Source organism: Schistocerca cancellata, chromosome 1 (assembly GCF_023864275.1).
Source record: "Schistocerca cancellata isolate TAMUIC-IGC-003103 chromosome 1, iqSchCanc2.1, whole genome shotgun sequence".
NCBI classification, from domain to species: Eukaryota; Metazoa; Arthropoda; class Insecta; order Orthoptera; family Acrididae; genus Schistocerca; species Schistocerca cancellata.
The window spans coordinates 1,165,425,475-1,165,452,794 of record NC_064626.1 but is presented as its reverse complement, the minus strand read 5'-3'; the positions used below and the strand labels follow the sequence as shown (position 1 = coordinate 1,165,452,794).

The 27,320-nt window shown below is 40.2% G+C and overlaps 1 protein-coding gene across 3 annotated transcripts in view; it reads left to right on the top strand.

The window, feature by feature from the left end:
- LOC126093805 (protein transport protein Sec24C) overlaps positions 1 to 27,320 on the top strand; it is a 121,728-nt gene that overhangs the window by 34,746 nt on the left and 59,662 nt on the right. For 2 of the 3 annotated variants that reach the window (XM_049908748.1, XM_049908747.1), the window contains exons 4-7: positions 9,872 to 10,879; positions 14,499 to 14,699; positions 14,977 to 15,156; positions 21,295 to 21,490. In XM_049908748.1, coding sequence (XP_049764705.1) covers positions 9,872 to 10,879; positions 14,499 to 14,699; positions 14,977 to 15,156; positions 21,295 to 21,490 — 1,585 coding nt within the window. The remainder of the gene's footprint in view (positions 1 to 9,871; positions 10,880 to 14,498; positions 14,700 to 14,976; positions 15,157 to 21,294; positions 21,491 to 27,320) is intronic. The other variant, XM_049908749.1, reaches the window with a different exon arrangement.

Sequence of the window (27,320 nt, the reverse complement as noted above, 5' to 3'; positions counted from 1 at the left end):
ATTTGAACCAGATGGAAGAGTTCTGTCATGACTAGCTCTCCCAAGGCTATCAGTAGGTCTGATAGAAATTCATGAAAGAAGGTCTGACATGCTTGCAGTTGATGTCAAGGTCTGATAGAAAGTTATCTACTCCAGGGGCCTTGTTTAGACTTAGGGTCTTTCAGTGCTCTGTTAATTTATTCTCCTAGTGTCATGTCTCCCATCTCTTCATCTACTTCTTCTTCCATTTCTATAGTATTGCCTGCAAGTTCATCTCCCTTGTAAAGACTCTCTATATACTCCTTCCACCTTTGAGCTTTCCCTTCTTTGCTTAGGACTAGTTTTCCACCTGAGTTCTTGATACTCATACAGCTGATTCTCTTTTCTCAAGAGGCCTCTTTAATTTGCCAGTAGGCAATATCGATCTTTCACTTAATGATATATGCTTCTAAATTCTTAAATTTGTCCTCTAGCCACTTCTGCTTAGCGATTTTGCACTTCCTGTCACTCATTTTTAGACATTTGTATTCCCTTTCCCCTGCTTCATTTGCTGCATTTTTATATTTTCTGTTTTCATCAGTTAAATTCGATATCTCCTTTGTTATCCAAGGGTTTCTACTAGACCTTGTCTTTTTGCCTATTTGATCCTCTGATGCTTTCACTATTGTGTCTCTTAAAGCTATCTGTTCATCTTCCGCTGTATTCCTTTCCCCTGTTCTAGTCAGTCGTTACCCAATGCTCCCTCTGAAACTCACAACCACCTCTGGTTCTTTCAGCTTATACAGGTCTCATCCCCTTGATTTCCTCCCTTTTTGTAATTTCTTTAGTTTTAACCTACAGTTCATAGCCAATAAATTGTGGTCAGAGTCTACATCTGCCCTTGGAAATGTCTTACAATGTAAAATCATTTCATAAAGATAAAAAACATTTGTGACTGATAGTGATATTTGAGGACTATAAGCAGTTTAGTTATTTAAGTATTAAGTCAGTTGACAATACACCATACAACTATTAACAACAAACATAATAAACAAAACTGCCCAAAGGTTGGTTTGAACATCACAGTGCGATACTAGGCATGACACTATTGCGGGTGGTGTGCCCTTGCCATCCTCTGACTTTTGAGCTGCATTACACTGCCAGTTTTATGATCAATTTAACCTAGACCCCCTGGAACTACATAAAATCAATGAAACTTAAAACTAGCAAAATATAGAATAGCAGGCTACTACTTACTGATCTTGCACAGAGCAAGAACTGGAAATTGAAAATCTGTAATTTATTTCTTTTGGTTTTTCCAACTCAGCAACCAAACTGTAAACTTTGCCATATGTAGAACTCAGACTATGCTGCAAATCAGTCTGTCACCATAACCTACATTTCAAATAATATTGACGTAGATGCAAAACAGATATTTTGTTTGATTCTAAGAGGATCAGTTCAAAAGTTCTGCACACTGCACACATATATAGTATTTTCCTCAGCAAAGGAAGTGTTTTTCTTCAAAAATTCAAGTTCATCACACACAGCACCTACTGTGACAAGAGTGTCATTACATTAAATCTTTCTCCTGCAATTGAAATTTAAACAATGGTATATCACTGGCTATGCAAATCAGGTCTCCTACCATCATTGTAACTTTCTCTGACCATTTGCGATAGGCATTACTAACGTACACTTTGAGATCGGTGTTGATGGCCCTTTATCTAGTTTTACTGTAAATAGTGAAACTTTCAATACCGTGACAAAGCAGATGATCAGTGTTTGTTTCCACAGTGTATTAACTCCTGTGAATCAAGATGATCTCAAAATGATATTATTTAGTTTTTGAAAACTATCTGTTTCTGTTCCCCTCAAAACCTTAACACAAGGAGACTTGTTCTTACAGCTACTGAAAATAAACAGCAAGACGTTCTTGTAATAATAAGTGCAAAGCCAATGAAAACAGGATATGGGATGCACTACAAAATCATCAAAATAACCACCAACCTAAGAAAATTTTGCTCTGCAGTTGTGTGTAAAAGTTAAATGAACTTACCAATACCACAGTTTGGTTTCAAGCTGTGACATAATGGTGTGGTGTGTGTGATGTCATATGTGCACAAACAGAAATATGAGGGTTCTTTCAAAAGTTCTGAACACTGTAAGACAGAACTGAAGAAAATACTTTATTTTACAGAATACCTTTACAAGCCTTCAATATAATGTCCATTCTTGCATGTGACAGCTTTGGATGACGTGTGTATTCTGGATAGGGCACCTTCACTGTTGAGCTCTTTGATTACTTGGGCCACCTCACTGGAAGCTTCATCAGTTTTTATCAAAAGATTTGCTATGGCACTGTTCCTTCAATTTGAGAAACAAATCAGTCTGGTGGACCTATATCAGGTTGATAAGGTGTGTAGGGAGGTATTTCCCATTCATTTTGTCAAGCATTTCTGTCGCTGGGTGGGCAATATCCAGTATTGTTTTAGCATGCAGAATGAGGACATTAGCTGCAAGCATGTCAGACCTTCTTTCATGAATTTTTGGGTGCAAAATATTTAGCAGAAACAGCTTGTAGTATATGCCTATTACAGACGCTATTACTATTTGTAGCTATGACTTCATTCATGTTGTATGCAGATATAATCAGTTTTGCCTTTGATTGTTGGTAGAGGAATTTTTTTGGGCATGGAGAGTTGGAACTTACCCATTATGATGATTGAGACTTCAGTTCTGGCTCAGAATCTCTTATCCACGTTCCAGATGCTGTCCTCCTCCTGTTCGATAACATTGAAGCAATTTTTCTGCGATTCTTTTGTGACCTGTTTTTTGCTCGTCACTGGGATCTTGCAGAACCCATCTGTCAGCAACTTTTCTCATCTTTAACTTTATAGTTATCATTCTGTAAACTGAAGTGACAGACATTCTGACCTAATATGCAATTTTCTCACTTTTTTAATCCACCCTCAAAATATCATTAACAATATATTGAGAGGTAAAGTCCATTACATTTAATGGTCTTCCACTTCTTGGGTTGTCCTCAGTGCTTAGCTGACATTCATGGAAATGAACAGATCACTGCATACCATGCTCTCTACTACACTTCTCTTACATACCTCTCTAAAAGCATTGTAAATTTCCACTTGGTTCTTTTCCTGTGGAGATTTTGTTGTAGGAATGCTGGTCACTACATGTAATCTGACCTGACTCGGTTTGAACTTCTATTTTCAAACTCAGTTGCTCACAATATAACCACGCAATCAACAAACACACACACATGACCATCACACCTACAACTGACATGTATTTCAACTCGATCATGCCACTGTAATGGTCACACACGCACAATGTGCAGGACTTTTGAAATGATACTCTTAGAATCAAACAAAATATGTTTAGTACGTATATTAATATTATGTGGAATGTAGGTTATGCTGACAGGCTGATTTGCAGCATAGTTCGAGGTCTACGTTAGACAAAGTTAACAGTTTGGTTCTTGAGTTGGTGAAGTCAAGAAATGTGTGATCATCAAAAGAACTGAATTCATCTTATGGTATGTATGTTAGACACTTGATTTCAACAGGTTGTTTATGTCCCCCATTTTGATGTAGTTGAAGGTTTGTATCTAAGGCTTCAGCTAACGCGTGTGTACTATTTTGAAGTGTACCATTTTGAAACTTCTTGGAAAATTAACTCTGTGTGCTAGAAATTGACTCAAATCCAGAACATTTCCTTTCGTGGGCAATCATCTTAACAAGTGTTCTGTCGTAAGCATGACTCTCAATGTGATCTCACAGGTACTGCTAGCGAGGTAACAGAGCTACATACTGTAGCTTCGTATAGGAACACCCTGTTGAAAACAGCCAACATCACCACCTTATGACAATGTGCATGTGCTTCATTGAAATATCACTGTGTGTGTGTGTGTGTGTGTGTGTGTGTGTGTGTGTGTGTGTGTGTGTGTGTGTGTGTGTCCAACATTTCCTAAACTACTGGATCATTTTAAACCAAGTTTGGTACATGCTATTTGCTCTCTAGGGCTAAAGATATGGGCGAAAAACAGCTCTCCAGCTCCTGCAGGTGAACTGTTTTACTGGCCTGCTTTGCATGGTCTAAACGTGTGGGTGGACACCCTACACTGCATGTGGGACTAGTAGCAGTCTGCAGTCTGTCATATCAACCATGCCCATCTGCACTGAGCAGGGAGGGGGGGGGGGTGAAGAAGTGGTGTGTATAGTCCATGTTGTGTAGGTTGCCTTGCACGACAGGCATGTAATGTGTGGAAGAGTAGCGGCCTGTTTAATCAGCCAACACCATTGAGACATTTCCATGGAGACATTGACAACTCTGTTACACATGGTGCCGTGCTGCAAGCTGCATCTGTCCACACTCATTTCATGCTGCTGTAGGAGTGTGATTACATGCAATGTAATAACCAACAGATTACTTATGCATTCCGCATCCGCTGTTGGACTCCTGTACTTACATTGCTGTCGTATTATCCCCTACAACTGTACACGGCACTGCCATTGGGACATGGACAATGTCATGTGGAGCAGGCACAACTGTCTCTCCTGTGTGGCATCTCACCATGTCACAAGTGAACGCTACACATTTCAAACACGAATGTCAAAAAGGAAACATATGGCAAGTGGCCAAGTGCCAAGAAAAAAAAAAGTGAACACAAACAGGAAAATGCCCAGGAAAGGGTCATGACTGTCTATGCTGTGTGCTACAGCTTCCATAAATAGTGTAAGATGGTCCAACAGGGTGACACCCAGTTACAATGCAAGAGACAACACTCGGCTGAATGCAGATCATCAGAGACAGTAAAATAGTGAGCGCTGCGGCTGCAAGCAATGGAAGGCAGACAGATGAGTATGTAGTGCACACCCCTGCATATCAGTGGAAGGCTTCCCGTATGATCAGTGTAAAGTCTATGAACAGCATGAATCTGTTACCATCGGGAAACTGGGTGCACTATGTGTTCATTGTTGAGCCAAGATGTTCACAGCAGGTTGTCCTGGCATTTGTTGCAAGAACAATTAAGTGAAACTTGTGCAACTGCTACCTGTGCCAAGCAGACTTTCCATCTACACATCAGGTGATATGCATGAGTGGAATTGTTTCCTTCCCAGCTTTAGGGAATACTTCACCTGCCTTCAGATGACATTTTTTGCTGCCATGTCACTTGCTAAGCAGCCTGTGTGTTCCACAATACAGGGGCAGATACAACACAAGGTGATTCCTGCTGCCACTACGTTATCATCCACCCAAATTCCTTCAGTAGTACCTAATGGGCAATGGGGAACTGGAAAGGGACACAAAGAGTGAGTGAGTGAGTGAGTGTGTGTGTGTGTGTGTGTGTGTGTACACACACGTTCCAGAAACGAGACATGACATTCTTTGTAATGTTCTGTCAATGCAACAGTTACATCAAACTGTTTGCAATTGCATTGGAACGAATACTGGCTGATTACGAAGTTGACATACGAGCATGTCGATGGCCACTGGGTGCCACACATGGTGCCTCAATGCACCACCCAAATATGAAGTGACTATGGTTATCAGGACAGACTGTTTTGATTCACTGTGATATACTACTTAACCAGCAGAGCAGTACAATGGAGCACATTTTGGAGACCTGTGGATTGTACGGCAGCCTGCAATATGCTCTGCTGTTGCCCCATGGTGAGGATGGTTATCACTTGAAAGTGAGACAGGTGATACCATCAACTGATGAACTAACCAATAAAAAGGTGTCTGCTGTTGAGTTTTACATGTGCTCCTAATGATCCAAGAAATGAGCAGAACCACATAGTAAACTGTTGGCAAGTGTTTGATCAGTACATTGTTGATATAAATGCAAAAACTGAGAACAGGTGCCTTCTGTAGGTCTCCATCAACATCAGTTGTGTGTTGAGGAATATGTGTGGCCAGTATTACAGTATCATATTTCTTTGTGAATGTTGATATATCAAATACTTTTGTCAAAGAAATTTGGTGGTGTCATAGGGAACTTTGTCAAATCTTGCCTTTTGTCAAAGAAATAAAATCAGATCTAGGGCCTTGCCATAGATTTCATTATAAAAATCATTCATGTTCTGTTCACTGCCATGTGAACTGTAACTGCTTGGAATGCTGGCATTGCTACAGACATTTGATGTCTGTAGTGTGTTTCTAAACATGAGTGCAAAGTTTAGTTGTTGTGTTCCTTTGACTCATTTTAATAACCTCACTTTTACTCAGGTGGGGTTGGGGACTCAATGCACGATATTAATTGTGTGTTGATTGGCAGCTGGGATATGCTGCAGACTACTTCAAATCCACAATCACGGCTATAGCCACCCACCTCTACATCTGGAAACACTCAGGCAGCTTTCTAGCAAGTCAGAATAGAGAAGGAAACACTCTAAAATAAAAAAAATCTTAGGTCTCCATTCTACTCTGTCTACTTTTGAACTCTGGATGCCACAAGTTAAAAAGTGCTTAATCTGTTTTGTACTTTTTATTAATTTTGTTGTTGTTGGAACACTAATTCCATTAAATTAAATTATTCAAAAATAAAAATAGTTCTTATTGCCCTTATTTTGTGTACTAAATATTTATTTTCCTTTACATATTCCACGTTCAGTGCTTTATAAATCACTTCACACAGTTTGTGAATTGTTTTGGTTAATGTGCTCTGTGGTATTGGAGTGCTTATTGTAAGCTAGAATAGCTCTTTCCTGTAGCAAGAAACCAGTGTTATGGTGAGCTCTGTCTTGTGCACATACAGCATTTCTGAACTGAGTATTCTGTTTTGTAATATAAGGAGCCACTTTAGTGATGAAATACTGAAATGCAATCTCAGGCACTCATAAGTTATTTATATAAGCCTTGACATCCTTAACTTGCAGTTCTCATAAAAAAATTTCTGATTGCTTTCACTATCTCAACTAAAACCCACAGCTCCACCAGAGTATATTTCCATTTTTCCACTGCTTCTTTTCTAAATGCGCACACAATGCAATTGTGTTACAAGCAACTGCAGTGCATATTAACAAGGTGGTGTTGCCTGCCATCTTGAACTTTGACAAAAGTACCCATTTTTAGTACAAATTTGACAAATATTTGCTCATATTTCTTTGTCAAACTACTTGGTGTGTATTTGGAATGGTGTAAAGTAGGGAGTACGTAACTGAGTGGCAAAAGTGAGGAACAAGACATTCACATAATCTATTGTAGTGAAGAATCTGCAGTCTGTGGACGTTGATGCTGGTATATGCTCAGAGTTACTGGAACCCAACAGATGGATTGTGCCATATTCACCAATATTAATGAAAATGTTTCTTGCACAGACAAATTTGGAGTATTGTAACAGTTCAAAGTAAATTAAATAGTGATTCAGATATATCAACGAAGGAAGCAAAATGGGAGAATTCGGTATTTTCAATGAACTAAATGGAGGTGAAACGATACAGTACCATTTGTGGGGGTATATCGGCAGCAATGAGATCATTTGGTACATCCTCAAATTTCCAATTCACAAATGGCATCCTACCATCATGCACTTCATTGTTCATTTGGGAAGTGGCCAAAGAGTATACTTCAACAAAGACAGCACCCCCACTTTGGCTGATAACCCATCACACACAATGTTGACAGCGGTCTTTCAGCTATGTCAGGAGGATCCATTTGCAAGAAATTCACTGTGTCTAGAGGCGCCTAAATGTTAAACATTGAGGAAAGTTTTCTGCAGGAGAGAAGTCTGCAGAATGTTACTCCCTCAGGATGCTTCTGCATCTGGTTCACAGACCACATACCTTCCTGGAGCCGCAAACGGTAAACACCTTCATGGAATTGAAAATGGTAAACAGTGACATGGGCACAATGTTTAGCAGCTGTCTGAGGTTGTTTGCGGATTACAGATGATACTGTCATTTATCATCTAGTAAAGTCATCAGAAGATCAAAACCAATTGCAAAATGATTCCAGTAAGGTATCTTTATGATGTGGAAATTTGCAGTTGACCTTGAATAATGAAAAGTTGGTCATCCACACAAGTGCTAAAAGGAATCCATTAAATCAAATCAAAAGGCTGAAAATACAATTCAATCCCTAGGAATTACAATTATGAACAACTTAAATTGGCAAGAACACACAGCAAATGATGTGAGGAAGGCGAACCAAAGACAGCATTTTATTGACAGAAAGTTTAGAAGATTGAGACTATTACTAAAAAGATTGCCAACACTTTGCTTGTTTGTCCTCTTTTGGAGTACTGCTCCATGGTTAGGGATTGGTACCAGATGGGACTGACAGAGTACATTGAGAAAGTTCAAAGAAGGGCAGCATTTTTGCATTATTGAGAAATAGCAGAGAGAGTTTCATGGACATGACACAGGATTTGAGGTGAAAATCAATAAAACAAAGCTGTTTCTCATTGTGACGGAATTTTCTCAAAAAAATTTTAATCAGCAACTATCTCCTCTGAATGCAAAAATATTTTGTTGTCGACCTAACTAGGGAGAAATCAACATCATAATAAAATAAGAGAAATTGGAGCTCTCGAGGAAAGATAAAGATATTTGTTTTTTCTGCACACTGTTGCGGATGGAATAATAGAAAATTAATCTGAAGGTGGTTAGATGAACCCTCTGCCAGGCACTTAAGTGTGATATCCAGAGTAGCAGAGTAGATGTTGAGAGACACGTTATAAGTTAGGGTTATTTGAAGGAGACGAGCACTGGGATAACACATTAGGCAGTGTCAAATTGGTCTACCTGCCTCAGCACATAAGGAACCTCTTTGCTGTAATATTGACAACATGCAGCCCATGTAATGCAAGCATAGTGTGGAAAAAATATAAGGAGGCAATGAGTGAGGACATACTTGGCCACAATCAGGAATGAAAATCTGACTGTAGCCATTATCTTGAGGCTGGATATTTTTGACCAAATGTTGATTGTAATCAGGAACAAATGTGTGTCCATGAGCAACAAAATTTTACTTCAGCTTGGCATGCCAGCTCAAAAATACAACCAACTAGAAGTAATGCAGGCTTAATAGATACACAAAATGAATTAAGTTTGACAGTTGGCATGTGTATGTAGCAACCAAGAGGCCACAACTGAATGAGGACCAGAAGCAGGCATGTGACACTATCTGGATTGTGTGTCACAACAATGGGGTAGCATCATTTCCCTTGATATTCCCGGAGGCACAGGGAAAACATTTTTAGTAAATGTCATTCTCTCTGAAGTTGGGGGGCAGAGTGAGTTTGCTCTCACCATCACCACCCAGGTGTTGTGGCGGCGTTACTGGAGAGAAGGCGGCCAGTCTGTTCTGCACTTCAGTTACTGCTTGACATACTGCAACTTGACTATCTGTTGTGCAGCATAAGCAAGGACATTGGCAGTGCAACGGTGTCTAAAGACATGGAAAGTGATTGTGTAGGATCAGCGCACCATGGCACACAGGAATGCTGTTGAGGTGCTGGATGTAACTTTGAGGGATATAAGAGGTAACAACAACATGACGAGTGGTACTCAGATATATTGTGCATCTACCGCATTCTACACACTGACTGCAAGCTCGCTGATTCTATTTGCACTGTGCGTATGTCTGGCTAACAGTAATTCCTCACACACTGGCCGATCAGTGTATCTGCAGAACCTCAGCCACATTTTTAAGTCAAACAATAGTGGCATATAGTAATGACTGTATAGGAGTAAATTATTACTGCAGTATTAAAAAAGTCGTAAATGTGAAATTGAAAGACTATACTCAGAGCACTGTTTCCAGGGAAATGAATCATGCTGAAAATATTTTGAAGTGTTTTGATGATGGTGAATTTTACAGTGAATCTTAGTGACGACAAAAAGAACATACTATCACTGTAGTTGGTTATTTTTTTTCTTCTCAGGTTTTGCCTGGTGCTGGAGGGGGACTACCAGGCAAGCCGGGCTTCCCTAGTTCTCCTGCACAAGGCCTGGGAACATACGCTACTCCCGGGTCACAACCAGCACAGCAGCAGCGTCCGTCTCCGGGACCGTCGCCTTCACCGTACGTCAATGGTCCGGGGAGGGGACCGACACCAGTGTCGAGCCCACAGGCCTTAAACCCATCTCTGCAGTCCTCCCAGCTTCCTCCTCAGGGTAGTCCAAGACCACCTCCCACCCAAGGTCAGCATTCGAGCCTGCCGCCCGGCCATGGAGGCGCTGCGCATCCACCGACGCACCCCGGAATGTCGTACGCACACGGTAGCCCTCTGCCTGCACAAACAGGCCCACCGGGTCACCCACCAACACACGGCAGACAGATACTTCCACAGACAAACCACGTGCAACCACGAGACACCACTGGTCCACAGTTCAACCAGATGCCACCACAAGGCAATGCTCTGCCGCCACTACAGTCGGGTTCTGTGCCTCCACAGTCCAGCCACCTACCACCACAGGGCGGTCCCCAGGCACCACAGCCACGGTACGGGTTCTCACAGAGTGGTCACATTCCATCGCAAACAGGTTCTGTGCCTCCACCGCAAAATGCGACATCCCCGCAGGGCAGTCCTATGCCTCCACATTCAGGCAACATGCCCCCGCAGGGCAGTCCTATGCCTCCACATTCGGGCGGAATGCCTCCACAGGGCAGCCCAATGCCTCCACACTTAGGTCCTCCATCTCACCTGAGCCAAGGCCACTCAGGGCCGAAACCTCCGGGACCACCAAGTGGCCAGATCCCTCCCCAGTACACACAAGGCAGCCAATTCCCCACACAGGCCTTCCAGCAGGGACCTCACCCTCCGCCTCCAGGACCTCCCATGCAAGGTCAAATACAGCCGCCACTACAAGGAGCCCAGCTTCCTGGAGGACCTTACAGGGGAGGACCACATATGCCACCACCACAAGGAAGTTACCCTTCATCACCTCAGGTTGGTAGATTACTGAATATATTTTGGAGTTGTAATATTTGATATTTAAAGATCTATGAGGGGCAGGCAAATGAGAACCAAACATCTGCCACAACAAAACCGTGGAATGGTTTGATTCAAAAGTAATCACCAGACATATTAAGACATTTATTCCACTGGCAGACGAGATGATCAATTTCTGTTTCATAAAATGTTGTCAGTCACTGATGGATCCATTACCACGCCCGCAATGGCATTCCTTTATCTGGCTGAAACAGACATCCACGCATCTATTTCATCAGGTTTCCAACGATTTGAAAATCATCTGGGCTTTACAGATGATGTTGCAGTGTTTCCTAACCATATTGCTGAAGCGTAGGCTTCGTCCGATTGGCAGTGTGGGAATGAGTGTCATCGTTTAACAGGATGCTTCCGTCGGGCAGCATTCTGACAGTCCAGTGACAAACTGCCAAGCCACCAGTGGAAAAAATCCCACATCTTCCCTGCCAGAAATCCGAAGCAGTTCTCACATGTTCCGGTCAGGTCATCTTGACCTGTTTAGACTGCGGTGCTTTCTGCTCATTGAGTTCCCCGAATGTGAAACCACAGTCAATGCACAGCACTGTGAATAGACTTTGTAGAAACTGTGATGCACCATAAAGTCAGAATGCCCAGAAATGGTGTCAGACGGTATTGCCCTGTTGTGCAATAACGCCCACCGCCATATTGCCCGTTGGACGAAGTCTATGCTTCAGCGATTTTGTTGAGAAATGCTGCAACATGTTCCATGCTGCTTGCATCTCCACTGTGTGAATTTTGCGTCATTGGTGACCTGAAGAAAGACATGAATGGAAATCGGTTTCAGTTGTGTGAAGAATGCAAGAGTGGGTGTGGTTGTGGATCTGTCAGCAACGAACCACATTCTATGAAACAGGAATTGATCATCTCATTTGATTGAAACCATTCCCTGGTCCCAATGAGGTGAGTGGTTTCATTTGACTGCCCCTCATACATAGCATTTGAAATGTGGGTTTTCTATTTTGTAATTTTATCATTTTATATAAACCTTTCACTATTACAAAATTTTCTGGACACTGCAGTCTCTCCCCTTGTTGTTCTCTCTCTCTCTTTCCCTGCACTCTGCTATGAAGGACATACTGAAATAGGAGTATTCTAGATACCTCCAGTGCCTGTTGCTGAGACAGCTATCACAGACATAAAAAGTTATTTTGAATTGCCTATAATCAATTATTTGGTGTGTAAATAAGCACAGTGTGTAGAATTAAAATAGGTACAAAATAACTGGAGAGATTCCAGTGACCAAGGGTTTCTGACAAAGATGCATGATAGCACTTAGTATTTAAAACATAGTCAAAACCGGTTATAACGACATTGAAGGGACGGATGGTTTATGGTTGTTAAAGCCGATAGTTACACAAAAGATATTTTTTATTTGTTTGTTGATAAAAATTTCATGTCTGTAAATTTTAGGCTGCCATAGAGTTAACCCTTCAAAAAGTAGAGAAATATAGTACACCTACAGTATTTGTGCTACAGCATTTGTGGAGAGGAACTGAAGAGGAATTTTTCTTATGTTTATGCAGTATGTACAGCAATAAAATGTCATTAGAATGTAAAAACATTTAATAAGTGAACAAAGAAATACCAACAATGTAAATTATTCAACAATGTCGAACACGATCTTGGACAATGGCTGACATAAAATGTTGAGCATGTTTAACTCTCAAATGGACCCACAGATTTTCACAACATGAGCAGACGTCTGGTGTGCTTTGTACACACATGAAGAATAGAGCTCTCTTTATGTTCAAGGTAAACATATATGAGCAAAATCACAGTTTTGTCTTAGTTTAATTAAACAGTAATGAAATAAACTTATATTACATGAGCTAAATCACTGTTCAATTAAACAATAATAAAATAAACTGTCATTGCCTCACTTTGTTGCTGCGTACAAATGTTACCCCGTAGTAATGGGATCCTTGGACCACTAAACAACAGTGTTTCATCAGATCCCTGCGAAACATGTATTCGATTACTAATTATCTCAGAGGTAACTGCTTCATTGTGAGATTGTGCTGCCAGTTTGAAATACTGGTCATTTTCTAGCACAAATCATAATTTTTTTTTACGAGCAAAGACAGCAGCATTGTGATATCACCAATCTCAAATTTTCAACATACAGTCTCTCAGCAGAAAGCAAGGTCACCTGACCGATTCCACAGAGTAGTGGGTGGTGTTTATCAAGTACATCTAACTTTCCCACCTGTCAATTGCTGGAAGATGCGTCCTTTGCTGCTGCCGTAAGTTCATGTTATCCAGAAATCAGGGCACCTTCGGCTAAAACAGCGTCAGAGAAGCTGAATCCCCCAATTTGGACCTTGGGGTAGGATGCTAATCACCCGATCACACCCCAAATAAGTGAATCTGCATATGAGATATCACATTGGTAACACTCAAACTGACACTTGCACAAGAGGTCTTGCTGCAGGTTGATGATCCGGGTCATATGCGACTGCTCAAGGCACATGGGGTGCTGGTTGAACTGCAACCGTGCTGCCTCATCCAGGTTTGGTGCCCAAAATACTGTGTGAGCAAATGAAATAGGTCCTGAAAAGTTAAATTTCTCAGGCTCAGTAAAGGACTTCAAATTTTTGCACTATTTCATACAACTCTGCACTACAGGACAATAATGAGGTGGCTGTATCAGTTGGATTGACAATAAATCTTACCTGGCAGTGCAGCAACAATTGGTGTAGGTAATTCTCCCACATTTCCATGTACAAAAAGGCATCAGGGATGGCAGGGATGAAGGCTTCTCTGCAACTGTCTGTCCCAACACCAGCCTGGTGTGAGAGCAGATCTGTTTAACTGAGCAGCTCCTGCAGATGTTCCTGGTGCAGCTCCTGCTGGAGGCACAATTGTCCCTGCCAGCACTGCAAAATTTCCGGGTCCACAGTGGGCACAAATTAACACAATGGAAAAAAAAGTGTTACATGCATAAGAATGTCCTCCATCATCAGTTTTTTGTCTGCTCGGCATAACACCGTAAAACTGTCCTGTAGCTAATGGTGGCTCGACTACGGAAGCAAGGGATTGGGAACTGCTCTCTCTCTCTCTCTCTCTGTCTGTCTGTCTGTCTGTCTGTCTGTGTGTGTGTGTGTGTGTGTGTGTGTGTGTGTGTGTGTGTGTTTGTTTGGGGGGGGGGGGCAGTGGAGAGTCTGGATATTGAGTGGAGACGGGCACAGAGAAAAGCTCAAGACCTGACCAGTCCAAATGACTGAGCAGTGAGCAGTTAGCATGTGTGGAACCAAGAGCATGGTGTGGTGTGAGGGCCAGGTCCTCATCGGTCGAAGTCAGTGTAAGAACTGACGGGCCTGGACTGTTGCCACCAGCTAGTAAACACCTGGGTCAGAGGCTCTGCACCCACCATCTGTGGCAGATTACCACACTATGCTGCCACAGGACCCATGCCAGATCATCTTGGTGCCATCTGGTGTGGATTTTAAATCCTTTTATGCCTTCTTGATGTTTGACAGCTGTTATCTTTAATATAAATCTTTATATATTTTTTTGTATTTACTCTGATGTAGTGCTGATTGTCAATTTTGTACTTCAGGAGGGCTATTTGCCACAGCAGGCAGGGTATCAGCCACCACAGGCTGGTGTTGGTCCAGGCGGCAGCTACCCACCCACTCTGCCTGGCCAGCCCCAGCCGCAACCTGTGTATTCACCACAGCAACAACAGCAGGCTCGACGTCTGGACCCTGACCAGATGCCAAGTCCTGTGAGTAGCTTACCTGACCAGATGCCAAGTCCTGTGAGTAGCTTTTTTTTTTACAATTTTCCCTCATATTTGTACTGAACAAGAACCATTTTTAGGTATTGCATCATACAAATAAAATTCCGTAGTTATTAACGTATCAACTTGTACATTGTGGTTCCTGCACATAGTTAAATTAAAATTGTATTAGAAATTAAAGTCCTATCTTGTAATATGTGCCTGAAAATGATACAATAGGATGATTTTTTGTTGGACTTTTTGTTTTGTTGCTTTTGTTTCTTGCCAGATATTGACAAAAACTCTGTTTTTACAGATTCAAGTTATGTTGGATGATCAACGCAACCGATCAGGTGTCTTCATAACAAACCAGAAAGGTTTGGTTCCACCTCTTGTGACAACAGACTTCATAACGCAGGACCAAGGAAATGCCAGTCCGCGTTACCTCCGTAGCTCTATTTATAATGTGCCTGTTACTGCTGAAATGATGAAGCAGGTATTGTGTTGTTGTTATTTTTAGATAGGAGCTAAACACAGCTTTTGAAAATTATTTGACATTTGTGTGTACTGGGCAAGATCAGCATAATGTCTGTGTCTGATGTATTTTGTAACTTTTTACATTTTTAGTGTCTGTCTGGGAAAAGTCACTCACTTGTCTAATGAATCCTCACTAGTTGCATCAACTGTAACTAACCACACAAGATTAGAATTTGTGGGGAGAAAAGTCTGAATGCGATATGGAAGTTACAAAATCTGAAAAGGAAAATGCAATGCCTCATTCTGTAGATAATAGAAGTTAGTGAAGTAAAATGTAGACAAGATAAAGATTTCTTACTGACAAATGTAGGTTAATATCAGCAGCAGGTAACAATGATAAACTGGTGTTGAGTTCATTATGAATAGGAAGATAAGGTAAAGAGTGAGTCAGTGATGGGGTGTTCTCATCAGAATCGACAGTAGACCAATGCCAGCAACTATAGTTCAGGTATTTCTGGTATACATGCCAACATCACAAGCGTAAGACGAGTAATGGGACAGAAAAATTAGAAAGATTCTTTGAATTCTGGAATAAATTTGAGCTAGTAATAGCAAATACACTTTTCAACAATCACAGCAGGAGGAGTTACACTTGGAACAGACAAGCAAAATCTGAAAAATATCAGGAGAATTACATCTGGTGAAACACACACACCCAAAATTGGGTGTATCCAGGAACCGGAACAGAAACTAATCACAATTTGGTAAAAATGCGGAGTAGCTGAGTAGCTTAAAGTATAACATATCATCAGGAATAATTATTGTGTAAAGAACTAAGATACTGAGGTGATGATAAATGACGACATGGGTTTGAATTTCTCAGAGGCTGTAGATACATAGGTTATGAATACTACAGCAGGCAATTCAGTTGAGGAATGGGCATCCCTAAGAAGAGCCATCATCTGCATCTACATTATTATTTGATTTTAAACAGAAAATATTCTACTGAAGATAGCTTGGACCAGTTACTTCTGCACCTATCTGAGTTCTCAGAAAATTTGTTTCCAACTGCAGTACAGTAATCAGCAGGTAAAAAGAAGGTAGCTGTGAAGAAACCTAGGGTAGCAGAAGCAGTCATTCATTTAATCAATGAAAGAAGGAAGTATTAAATAACAGATAAGTATACTGCAGTATAAGTCACTTACGAATGAAATCAGTAGAAAGTACAGAGAAGCCAAGGCAAAATGGCCAGAGAAAAAGTGTGAAGAAATCACAAAGAAATAGGCATTAGGAGGTCAGATTCAATTTACAGGAAAACCAAAATTACATTTGGTGAAATTGAAAGCAAAGGCATGAACATTAAAGAGTGCAAAAGGAATCATACTTTTCAATACAGAGGAGAGAGTGGTATGGTGGATCGAGTTAATCGAGTGTCTTTGAAGGCAAGGAACTGTCTGCTGCTGCGATAGAAGAAGCAATAGAAATAAGAGTAAGACTTACAGGATCCATTATAAGAGTCATGGTTAGACAGAACTTTGGAAAATTTTGCTGTCAAACATGGCAGAAGAGATAGGTAACATTCCTTCAGAATTTTTCAAAATCAGTAGAGAGTGCCTCACAAGGATTATTGAAATTAGTTTGTAGAGTCTTTGAGAGTAGACATGCTATCAAATGTTGGGAAACTGTCACCCACACAATCCTGAAGATAACAAAAGTATATAAAATGTGAGAACTCTCACCCAATCAGCCTAATAGGTCATGTATCAATGTTGGTTACAAGAATGTAACAATATAATGAAAAAGATAGTATCTCTGTCCATGTCAAACATACCAACTACCAGTAATAACTTCACTTAAACAGCTGCCACCCATTCCATACCAAGAAGTCCCATCCATACAATCTAGCCAGCCATGGGCATCGCATCTGTAGAGACAAATGATCCCTCTTGAAATATATTGAGGGTCATACTGAGGCCTTTAGAGGTCATAATTACCCTCCCAACCTTGTACAAATACAGATCTCGCATGCCTTATCCTTCCAGCCACCCAACACTTCCCAAAGCCCCAGCATCCAGCCGCAGAGGAGAATTCCCCTTGTGACTCAATACCACCAGGACTGAAGCAACAGAATCGCATTGTCCATCAAGGTTTTTGACTACCTCTCGTCATGCCCTGAAATGAGAACAGTCTTATCCACTATCCTTCCACTCCTCCCAAAGTGATATTCCACTACCTGCCAAACTTGCACAATATCCTCATCTATCCTTACACAACCCCTGTTCCCAGCCCCTTGCCATCTCCTTTTCCACTAAACCTCTCACCCCTCCTTCGTCTAACCTCCCAACTGCACCTAGCCACCCCATTCTCCACCTCGTCCGTGCACGCTCCCAGCAGCACTTTGTCTCCCACCCCTACCCTTCTATCCCTCCCCCTTCCCTCCCCCTTCCCGCCCCAGACTCCTAACCCCCACCCAGTTACCTCTCCCATAACGCCCTGCTGCTCACAGTCTGGCTCTAGCTGCCAGACTGTGTGTGTGTGTGTGTGTGTGTGTGTGTGTGTGTGTGTGTGTGTGTGTGTGTTGTCTACATTGACAAACACCTTGTTGGCTGACAGCTGACTTTCCAACAGTTGTTTTTTTTTTTGGCCGTTCTCTGATTCAGCATCTCTGCTACATAGTGAGTAGCAACTATCCTTTTCATTATACTGTGCCATTCCATCGTGGATTTTCCATCGCTTGCTTACCAAAACAATATGCAGGAGACTAGAAAAAATAAGGATGTGCTATATGACTCAGTTTGGCTCCAAGGAAGATAAAGGTACGAAAAAGCCAGTTATGTTTTGTATGATAATGGAGACAAGATTTAATCAAAATCAAGATACTTTCATAAGAATTGTTAACCCAGGAAAAGTGATCAACATTAAATGGTGAAAGATGTTAAAAATTCTCACAGAAATAGGTAGAAGTTACTGGGAAAGACCCATAATATGCAGTATGCAGCAGAATCATTATAAATATGGAAGAACAAAAGAGAAGTCCTTAAACTGAAAAGGGTGTTAACCAAGGATGCAGTCTTTCTCCCTTATTGTTCAACCTACACATTGAAGAAGCAATGGCAGAAATGAAAGAAAAGTTCAGGAGTGGAATTTAAATTCAACTTGAAAGGATATCATTTATAAGATTTACTTAACTATCCTCAGTGAAGTGAGGAAGAATTACAGGACTTGCTGAATAGAGTGCACAGACTGCTAAGTGTAGATTATGGATTGGAGTTAACCAATGAAAGACAAAGATTGGGAGTGGAAGATATGAGATTATGGATGAACATGACATAAAAACTGGGAACCACATAGTAAATAAAGAGAAGAAATTCTGCCATCTTGGAAACAAAGTAGTGCCTGTGGATGAAACAAAAATATATGTAAAGCATACTAGTATAGGCAAAGAGGGCATTCCTTCCCAAAAGACTACTGGTATCAGCATAGGCCTTAATTTAAGGAAGAAATTTGTGAGAACATGGTGCTCATTATTGTATGGAAGTGAAAACCAGAAATGGAGTGCCAGAACATTTGAGATGTGTTGGTACAGAAGCATGCTGAAAATAAAAGTTGGATGATACCATAAGAAATAAGGTCCTCCACAGAGTCGGTAAGAAAACATGAACTTGAAGAAGGAACAAGATGACAGGATATGTATTGAGACAAGAGAGAATAATTTCTATGGTGCTAGATGCAGCCACGCAGGGCAAGTACTGAAGTGAAATACAGAGACTGGAATATATCCAGTGAATAATGGAAAATGCTGAATATAAATGCTACTTGAAGACGAGATTGCTATAGGTGAGGTACAATCCGTATACTTTGTAAGAGACTGTGCATTGATGTTACTATTTACTGCTCAATATAAGACTGTATAGTGATCAGTTAGGACTATTGAGAATAATCAGCATTAGTGATTTAAAAGCCTGTGTTGTCTATATTGCTGTTATACCTGGTGGTGATGTTGTATTTAGTCCAAAGACTGATTCGAAGCATTACTCCACACTAGTCTATCCTACGCAAGCCTTTTTATCTGTGTGTAACTGCTGCAAACTACATTCAGTTGAACTGCGTTTGAGCCTTAATCTACAGTTTTTACCTTACACACTTCCCTCTATTACCAAATTGATGATTCCTTGATCCTCAGGATGTGTCCTATCAACCAATACATTCTTGTAGTCAGGTTGTGCTTTAAATTTATTTTTCCCCAACTTGGTTCAGTATTTCCTCTGTAGTTATTTGCTCTATCCTTCTCTCAACACTCACCTGTATCACCACATTCCAAAAGGTTCTATCCTCTTCTTGCCTGAACTCTTTATACTTCTGAAAAAGGCTATCCTCTAGACAAATACCTATAGAAAAGATTTTCTAACATTTATTTTTATATCTGTTATTAACAAACTCCTCAGTTCAGTAATGATTTTCTTGCTATTGCCAATGTGCATTTTTTATCCTCTGTACTTTGTCCATCAGTTACTTTGTGGTCTAAGTAACAAAACTCATCTGCTTCTTTTGGTGTCACATTTTATAATCACGCTCCTTCAGAATCATCTGATCTAACCTGACTGTATGCCAGGCCATTGTTTTACTTTTGCTGTTGTTTGTCTTATAATATCTTTTCAAGACAATATTTATTTTGTTCAACTGCTCTTCAGAGTCCTTTATCACCTCTGACTGAATTAAAATATCACCAGTGAAACCTCATGGCTTTTATTCCTTCTTCCTGGACTTGAATTTGCTTTCCAAATTTTTCCTTAGCTTCCTTCGCAGCCTGCTCAGTGAACAAATTAAAAAACAACCAGGATAGACAAAAACCCTGTCTCACTCTGCTTTGAACCACTGTTTCCCTTTAATCTCCTTTGACACTTAAAATTGGAGTCTTAGTGGTGACAGTGTTCTGAACTGGAGAGTACCTACCATACCCTTTCCCTCACTTCATCCATTGTAAAAGCCTCCAGCGTGCTCTCCAATCATACGTAAAAACTTTCAGATTAGTTATAAAACTTCCTGGCAGATTAAAACTGTTTGTCGGACCAGGACTCGAATAAGGGATCTTTGCCTTTCACAGTCAAGTGCTCTACTGCCTAGGTACCAGAGTGTGACTCGTAATCTGCCCTCACAGCTCTACTTCCACCAGTACTTCATCTCATAATCTGCCCTCACAGTTCTACTTCCACCAGTACTTCATCTCCACATTCCATACTTCACAGAAGTTGTCTCGCATGCCTTATGAGACTAACACTCCTTCCTTTCTTCCAGGAATACTAGTGTCGCAAGGCATGCAGGAGAACTTTTGTGAAGTTTGGAAGGTAGGAGATGAAGCACTGGCAGAAATAGAACTGTGAGGAAGAATCATGAGTCGTGCTTGGGTAGAACAGTCAGTAGGGCACTTGACTGTGAAAGGCAGAGGTATAAGGTTAAAGGTTCCAGTCGGACAAATAATTTTAATATGCCAGAAAGTTTCAAACTGGCACACACTCTGCAGCAGAGCAAATATTCGTTCTGGAAAAAGAAATATTGAAATAAATACTCCACAGAAAATATATGGTAACTTTTTTGTCAATTGCTGTTCTTCCCTTTTAAAAATAAATTAGTTCACTCCAACATTATTGCTGTAGTATTCTTGAGTGAATGTGTTTCAGTTGAAAATATCTGCTACAGAATTTTATGAATTTAAATATTTAACTGAAATGCTCTGGACTGAAATTAGCAAATATCAATATGTTAACTCTGATACTTAACACTCAGCTGTCTAGTAATTGTACCATTTGCCAAATTCTTCGTTTGGATACCTTCTTGAGGTATTTCAAAGGGGACCAAAATAATCATTCAGGTCTCTCCCTCATAGATGTTGTCAGGTATTCTGTGACTAATGACCCTCAATGACAGAGTAATTAAAGAGATGATTTCTTAGTGTGTGTAGTGAAATCTGTTCGATTTTTCGATCACAGTTACTTAAGGTACTTTTTCCCCTGATGGACACTGCTGAATAATAGGGTTTTTGATTATGCCACAAATGTTCCATGTGTCCTCGTTAGTTATTTTATTTCTTTTTTATTTATTTATTTTTTTTTTTCATTTTCAAAAGTCTGGGTTGCATGCTAGCTGTTGATTCTTCCAGACTGCTGTACCATTTGGGCTAGTGATCAGCCCCTTGGCACAGCCTGCAGAAGGAGAATACCTACCACCAGTGGTAGACATGGGAGAAATTGGTCCTGTTCGATGTGCGCGTTGCAAAGCCTATATGTGCCCTTACATGCAGTTTGTGGATGGAGGACGAAGATTCCACTGTCCTTTCTGCAAAGCCACAACAGAAGGTGAGATGCAAAATAACACAGTTTTGTGTGTGTCTTTATACACATATAATTTGCCACAACCTACTAAAGTCTCATTAATGTAGAGGTTTCGCAAAACATGATTTGGGCAAAAACTGTTAGTCCCTTTATTTAAAACTTATTCCAGAGATTGCTTTACATGACCTTATCACTTGGGATTAACTGCAAACAGGGTACTGTTTTCTGCACTTGCTTTATGGGCATGTCTTCTTCTCTCTCATCTCACCACAGTTAGTTGGTTTCACAAAATACGATACAAGCCAAAAACCTCAGAGTGCCTGTAATTTTAAAAATCATCATTTTACGAAACAAAATAAATGTGGATAGATAAAATATCTACTCACCAAGAGTGAGTGCACAAAGAGAAACATAAGATCTGGATATGTGCAATACACCACCAAGCTCACCTCAGGCTTCACTTCACATAGTTATCCCACCAGCCTAGTTCAAAAACAGATTTCTTGGGCCATCATATCCAACAAGCAGCTTAGAAGTACACCACTTGTCATTACATACCATCCTGATTTTGTTGTATTAATTAGTTACACAGACAGGGCTGTGACTGTAGAATTGTGCCCTTAAATGAGGTTAATTTTGTGTGGTATTTACCTCATCCCATATGGAATAATCTCTTGTCATTCACCCCTCTCCCCCCCCCCCCCCCAAAAAAAAAAAAACCTCAACAGTATTGTGTGTTCAGACCCTATGCCTCTTCTACACCCATTTCTCTAACCTGTGGTTCCTGCCCCTGTGCCTTCCCGTGCGTAAGACTTGCCTGATACATCTTCCTGCACCAGCCAGGTAACTGACAAAAAGTACAGTATTAAAGGAAGAGCCACCTGTGAAATGACACTTGTCATATACCAGCTATTACATAAACACTGTTCAGTCTTCTACATTAGTATGAATATCATTGAGTTATCTGTTAGGATGAATTGACATAGACAGTGTGTGTGTACTGGCAAACACAATATCATGTTGCAGAGCACTTTCTCTACAAGGTGTCAGTCATGACCTTGGTGCCTGTTTCGCTGCACGTGACAACTGTATTTTTCTTCCTGACACAAGTTTCTCAAAACTCTACAAGTGGGAACTGGCCTTACAACATGTGCTTGGTTCTAATCACCCACGTTACCTAAATTTAATTAATTTCTGTGGTCTCAGCATTTCTTTTCAGTAACTGTTCCTTTTCTTCACTCAATTTTATTTTTCTTTATTTTTATTTTCCAACCTGTCAATTTTTTTCCTGCTCCCCTCATCTCTCCACCACATATGACGCTTGAAGCTTTCTGATCTTGCACTGACAACCTCAATGTTGGGCACCCCTAAAACACACACACACACATTCTGATCTTATTGTCTCTTGTACAATGTTTTTTTAGTAATCTGGACTTTCTTATTATCGTGTCTTCCACCTTTAAGGTCTCAGGTTTTGAAATCTCTTAAGAGTGCACACACCAACATTCAGTCAGTCTTCCTTTCTCATCCCATCCAGTAAGTCTCCCCTGATCCAGGAATCTGAGTGACTTTTCTGTAACTCTTCCATTTCGTAAATCTCGGTGGTCCTTTTCCTTCATTGTCTTCCTTTCCCTTCAACCCATCTGCTAGAATGAGGCCGTGAGTTCAAAAGCTCATGCATTTCCAAGTCTTTGTTGTGGTTTCTCCTGCCACCGCTTAGTGAGTAGATTTTTTAAATCTTTTCATACAGTATTTTTGAACACTGGTTATTTTTGTTGATATATGTAACAAGAATGAAATGATGGTACTGATTGCTGTGTGACTGACAATACACTACAATTATTGTTAAGAAATTTACTCATTAGCAAACTAATGGGAGAAGTATTAACTAGAAAAAGCACTGTGAAGTAGCAACAGGAAGGATTTTGTTATATTTTTTTAATTTTTTTAAGCAAATGGTAGGTCTATAGAAGAGATCATTGAGAATGATTGCAACGAAACAAGCCCATTACTGTTTTATTTCCAAAGAAGGAGAAAACTGGATCAGGTGCTGAAATCAATAGTTTGCAGTTTTCTTTTAGTATGTATAATTTAATGTAGGAAATACATTGCCCTCAGTCTCACAGTATTTGCAGTCAGGAAAGTGGATATCTGTTATGAAAAGGATAGTACCCTGCAGATCTTGGCATTTCTTTAGGAAGAAATTGACAGAATATGTGGTAAAATATGTGAAATAGCATGTAAGAAACTTACTGGCAGATTAAAACTGTGTGTTGGACCAAAACTCTAACTCGGGAACTTGGAGTACATGAGGGTTGTCAGTGGTATTTTTGTATTCTAAGGGAGCTTCTTGTAAATTATTGTTCCAGTCTGGATAACTCCTTTTTGTACTATATTGAGAGTAGCTGTGTCTTTGTGAAGGTTTTGCTTCTGGCATGTGTTATGACTGTTATTATCACAGTTAGTTTGGAACATTTTTGTTGTTTACGTATATCATCATTGAGTAGGTGTACTGACTTGTCAGTATCGCTAGTGTCTTGAATAGGTGCATACAGGATGTCAGATCTGAAACACCACAGATCAACCTCATAGCTCTCTTTTCACTTTTGCAGCATTTCCCAATAACATTATACCATAAGAGATCAGAGTGTGGAAATATGCAAAATATGACAACATTATTGTTTTCATGTCAATGTAGGGCAAAATAGCTCTTAGTGCAAAAAGCATGCTGAGATTATTTTCTTGTGCATGTAATAGATATGTTCATTACATCTTAATTTAATATCCATTTGTATTTCTAGAAATACTATGTGTGAAGTTTCATTTGGTTTTCTTACCATTGATATCTATTTCAAGGAGTTAAAGCATGTTATTTGCTGTCTGAAACTGCATTAAATTTGTTTTTGGGAGGTTTAATGATACACTATTTGCTATGAACCATTTGTATATTTGCTGTATTGTTTCAGCTGTAATCTGCATTGAGGATTTCACACCCTTGAACAAGACAGTAATATAATCAGCAAACATTACTACATTTGTATTTTGTTTTACGGATGGTGGAAGGTCATTAACATACTCTTACAATGATCAGTGCTCCAAGGATCAAGCCCTGGGGAACACTGTACTTAATAGTTCCCTACTCTGCTTTTATTGCTTCACCTGCACTTGTCAGGGCAAGTCTGTTTTTATTTTGTTATGTAAATAGGATTCTAGCCAAGCTAATGGTTCTAACAATATTAGGAAAGAAAAGTTGCCACTCACCATATAGCGGAGATGCTGAGTTGCAGATAGATGCAACAAGACTGTCACAAATAAACTTTTGGCCAGCAAGGCCTTTCTTGAAAATAGATCTCTCTCTCTCTCTCTCTCTCTCTCTCTCTCTCTCTCTCTCTCACACACACACACACACACACACACACACACACACACACACACACACAGAGAGAGAGAGAGAGAGAGAGAGAGAGAGAGAGAGAGAGAGAGTGAGTGAGTCCCTACAGGATACTTTCTTCAGTTCATTTCGAGACTGAATATTGTCCCATCTGTGGAGAGCCCTTTGTGAAATCCATGTGGGGTGTTGTACACTACCCTCTCACCTTTATGTATTAGCATCATTGTTGCATGTTTTAATCTATTAGGAAATAGCCCAGTTTTCATAGACTGATTACATAAATAGCACAATACGAGGTGGAATCCAAAATTTTCAGGACTGGCTCTGCTATCTGGAAAGTAGTAGTAGATCTTTGCACCACTAGGTTGCCAGAGCTGCGTATCTGATGAGTCAGTGTGCAGAGTGGCATTCAGTTGGGAGGACGTGTTGCGTGTCCACAGTGATTTCTGTACTACTGTTTTGGTGTGTGGTGATTTTACAATGGATCCACGAGCAGAACAGCGTGTGTGTATCAAATTCTGTGCGAGTCTTGGGAAAAGTGCTACGGAGACCCTTGCAATGATTCAGCAAGTGTTTGTGGGACAGAGCACGAGCCGTACGCCTGTGTTTGAGACCCAAAAAAGTGAGACAGGTGAAGAGCAAAGTGAAGAGCATGATCATCGTTTTCTTTGATAGCAAGGGAATTGTGTACAAAGAATTGGTCCCACCCAACCAAAAAGTGAATTCTGCATACTACTGTGACTTTTGCGATGGCTCCGTGAAAATGTGCTGCGACAAAGGCCTAAACTTTGGCGTCTAGGGTACTGGCTGCTGCATAATGGTAACGTGCCCTGTCGCACGTCCTTGCTCACCAGGAAGTTTTACGCAAAAAACAACATGGTGGTTGTACCCTACCCACCATACTTCCCAGATTTGGCACCTTGTGACTTAGCGCCATTCCCAGAACTGAAACTCAAGTTAAAAGGCTGTCGGTTCGACACTCTAGAGTGGGTTCAAGAAGCGTCGCTGATGGTGATAAACACCCTCAAAGTACAGGACTTCCAGAAAACGTTTGACCAGTGGCAGAAGTGCTGGGACCAGTGTATACGTGCGGATGGGAACTATTTCAAGGGTGATGGTGATCATTAGTCCTAAGGTAAGGTTTTCAACAGTCCCGTCCTGAAAATTTTGGATAGCACCTCGTATATTGCTGATCGTCACTGTATAATTTTAGTCCCTGGTTGACATTCCATTGTATCCAGAAGAGCTGGTGCTTTGTAGGGATCTGATTATTTTTATCATTTCATTGAATGTGTTCTGGATTTGAAGTGCAGTATCGTTGTTTGTATACTTTAGGTAAAATTAAGTAGTTGTATTGCTTCTGTGGAGGCCGTGTGTTCCTATTAGAACTTGAAGTAAAAGTACAGATACATAATGTTCAAAAGCTTCATTGCATAAATGACTAGATCACAGGCTGTAAGGCAACGATGATTTACCACCAAGAGCTGCTCATAAAATTTAGTTATTGAACAACCAGTTTTGGCCCATGTACCATCTACACCTACAGGGTGATTCACGAAGATATGCAAATATTTTAATATGCTTTTCTAGAAGTAAAACTAAGGAAAGAAGTTCATATAAACATAGGTCCACAAATGTTTAGTTATGGAACTATGGCTAACAAAATATTTTGCATGAAATTTAGCAACTTCGCTTATATGAAGCCATCGCAAAACTGTACGAGGTTAAAGTAAAGCACGATTTCCATTTACTTTGTTGTTATTGGTTTGGTGAATCTAATAAAACATGCCCCAGACGTGTATCTGTGGTAGTTTTCCAGAACACCTAGAGAAGCAAAGATTATTATATGGGTAAATTTGTTTACTTTCCATTAAGAATGTAGAAACGTTTTTCATTGTTGGCAACCATTAGTGAGTTGTTTCAGTCATTTCCTAACCTTGAAACAAATCAGTTTTCAGTATCGTTTAGTTTGAGGACAAAGTCGATACACATGAGACATTACTTGCGTTATGAATGCAATAGATGAAATTAAGAACAACCCTGTGAAGCTAAAATGAGCAACAAAATCTGTTCATACACATTCAGCTAAATGCATTGAACTCACATGAGACATTGAACATTTATTATGAACGTATTGTGAAACTGTAGATACACTGTACAACTTCCTTAACACTGAGCTTACAACTTCCTTAACACTGAGCTTTGTTTTTTCCAGTTTAACACGAATTCAGATGTGCTGTGGTTTTAATAAAAGCAGATTATCTGACTCATTCATACAGTTTCAGTCAATGTTATTACCATCATTTTTCCAAAATTAAATTATCTACAACTTCTGTTGAAAACTTTGTGCAATTGTCTGGAATAAAAAAAAAAAAATTGAGCCTAATTGTTAATAAATTAAGTTTTATGAAATTATGTCTTTGCTTTTCTGGATATTCTGTAAAACTGCTGCAGATACACATC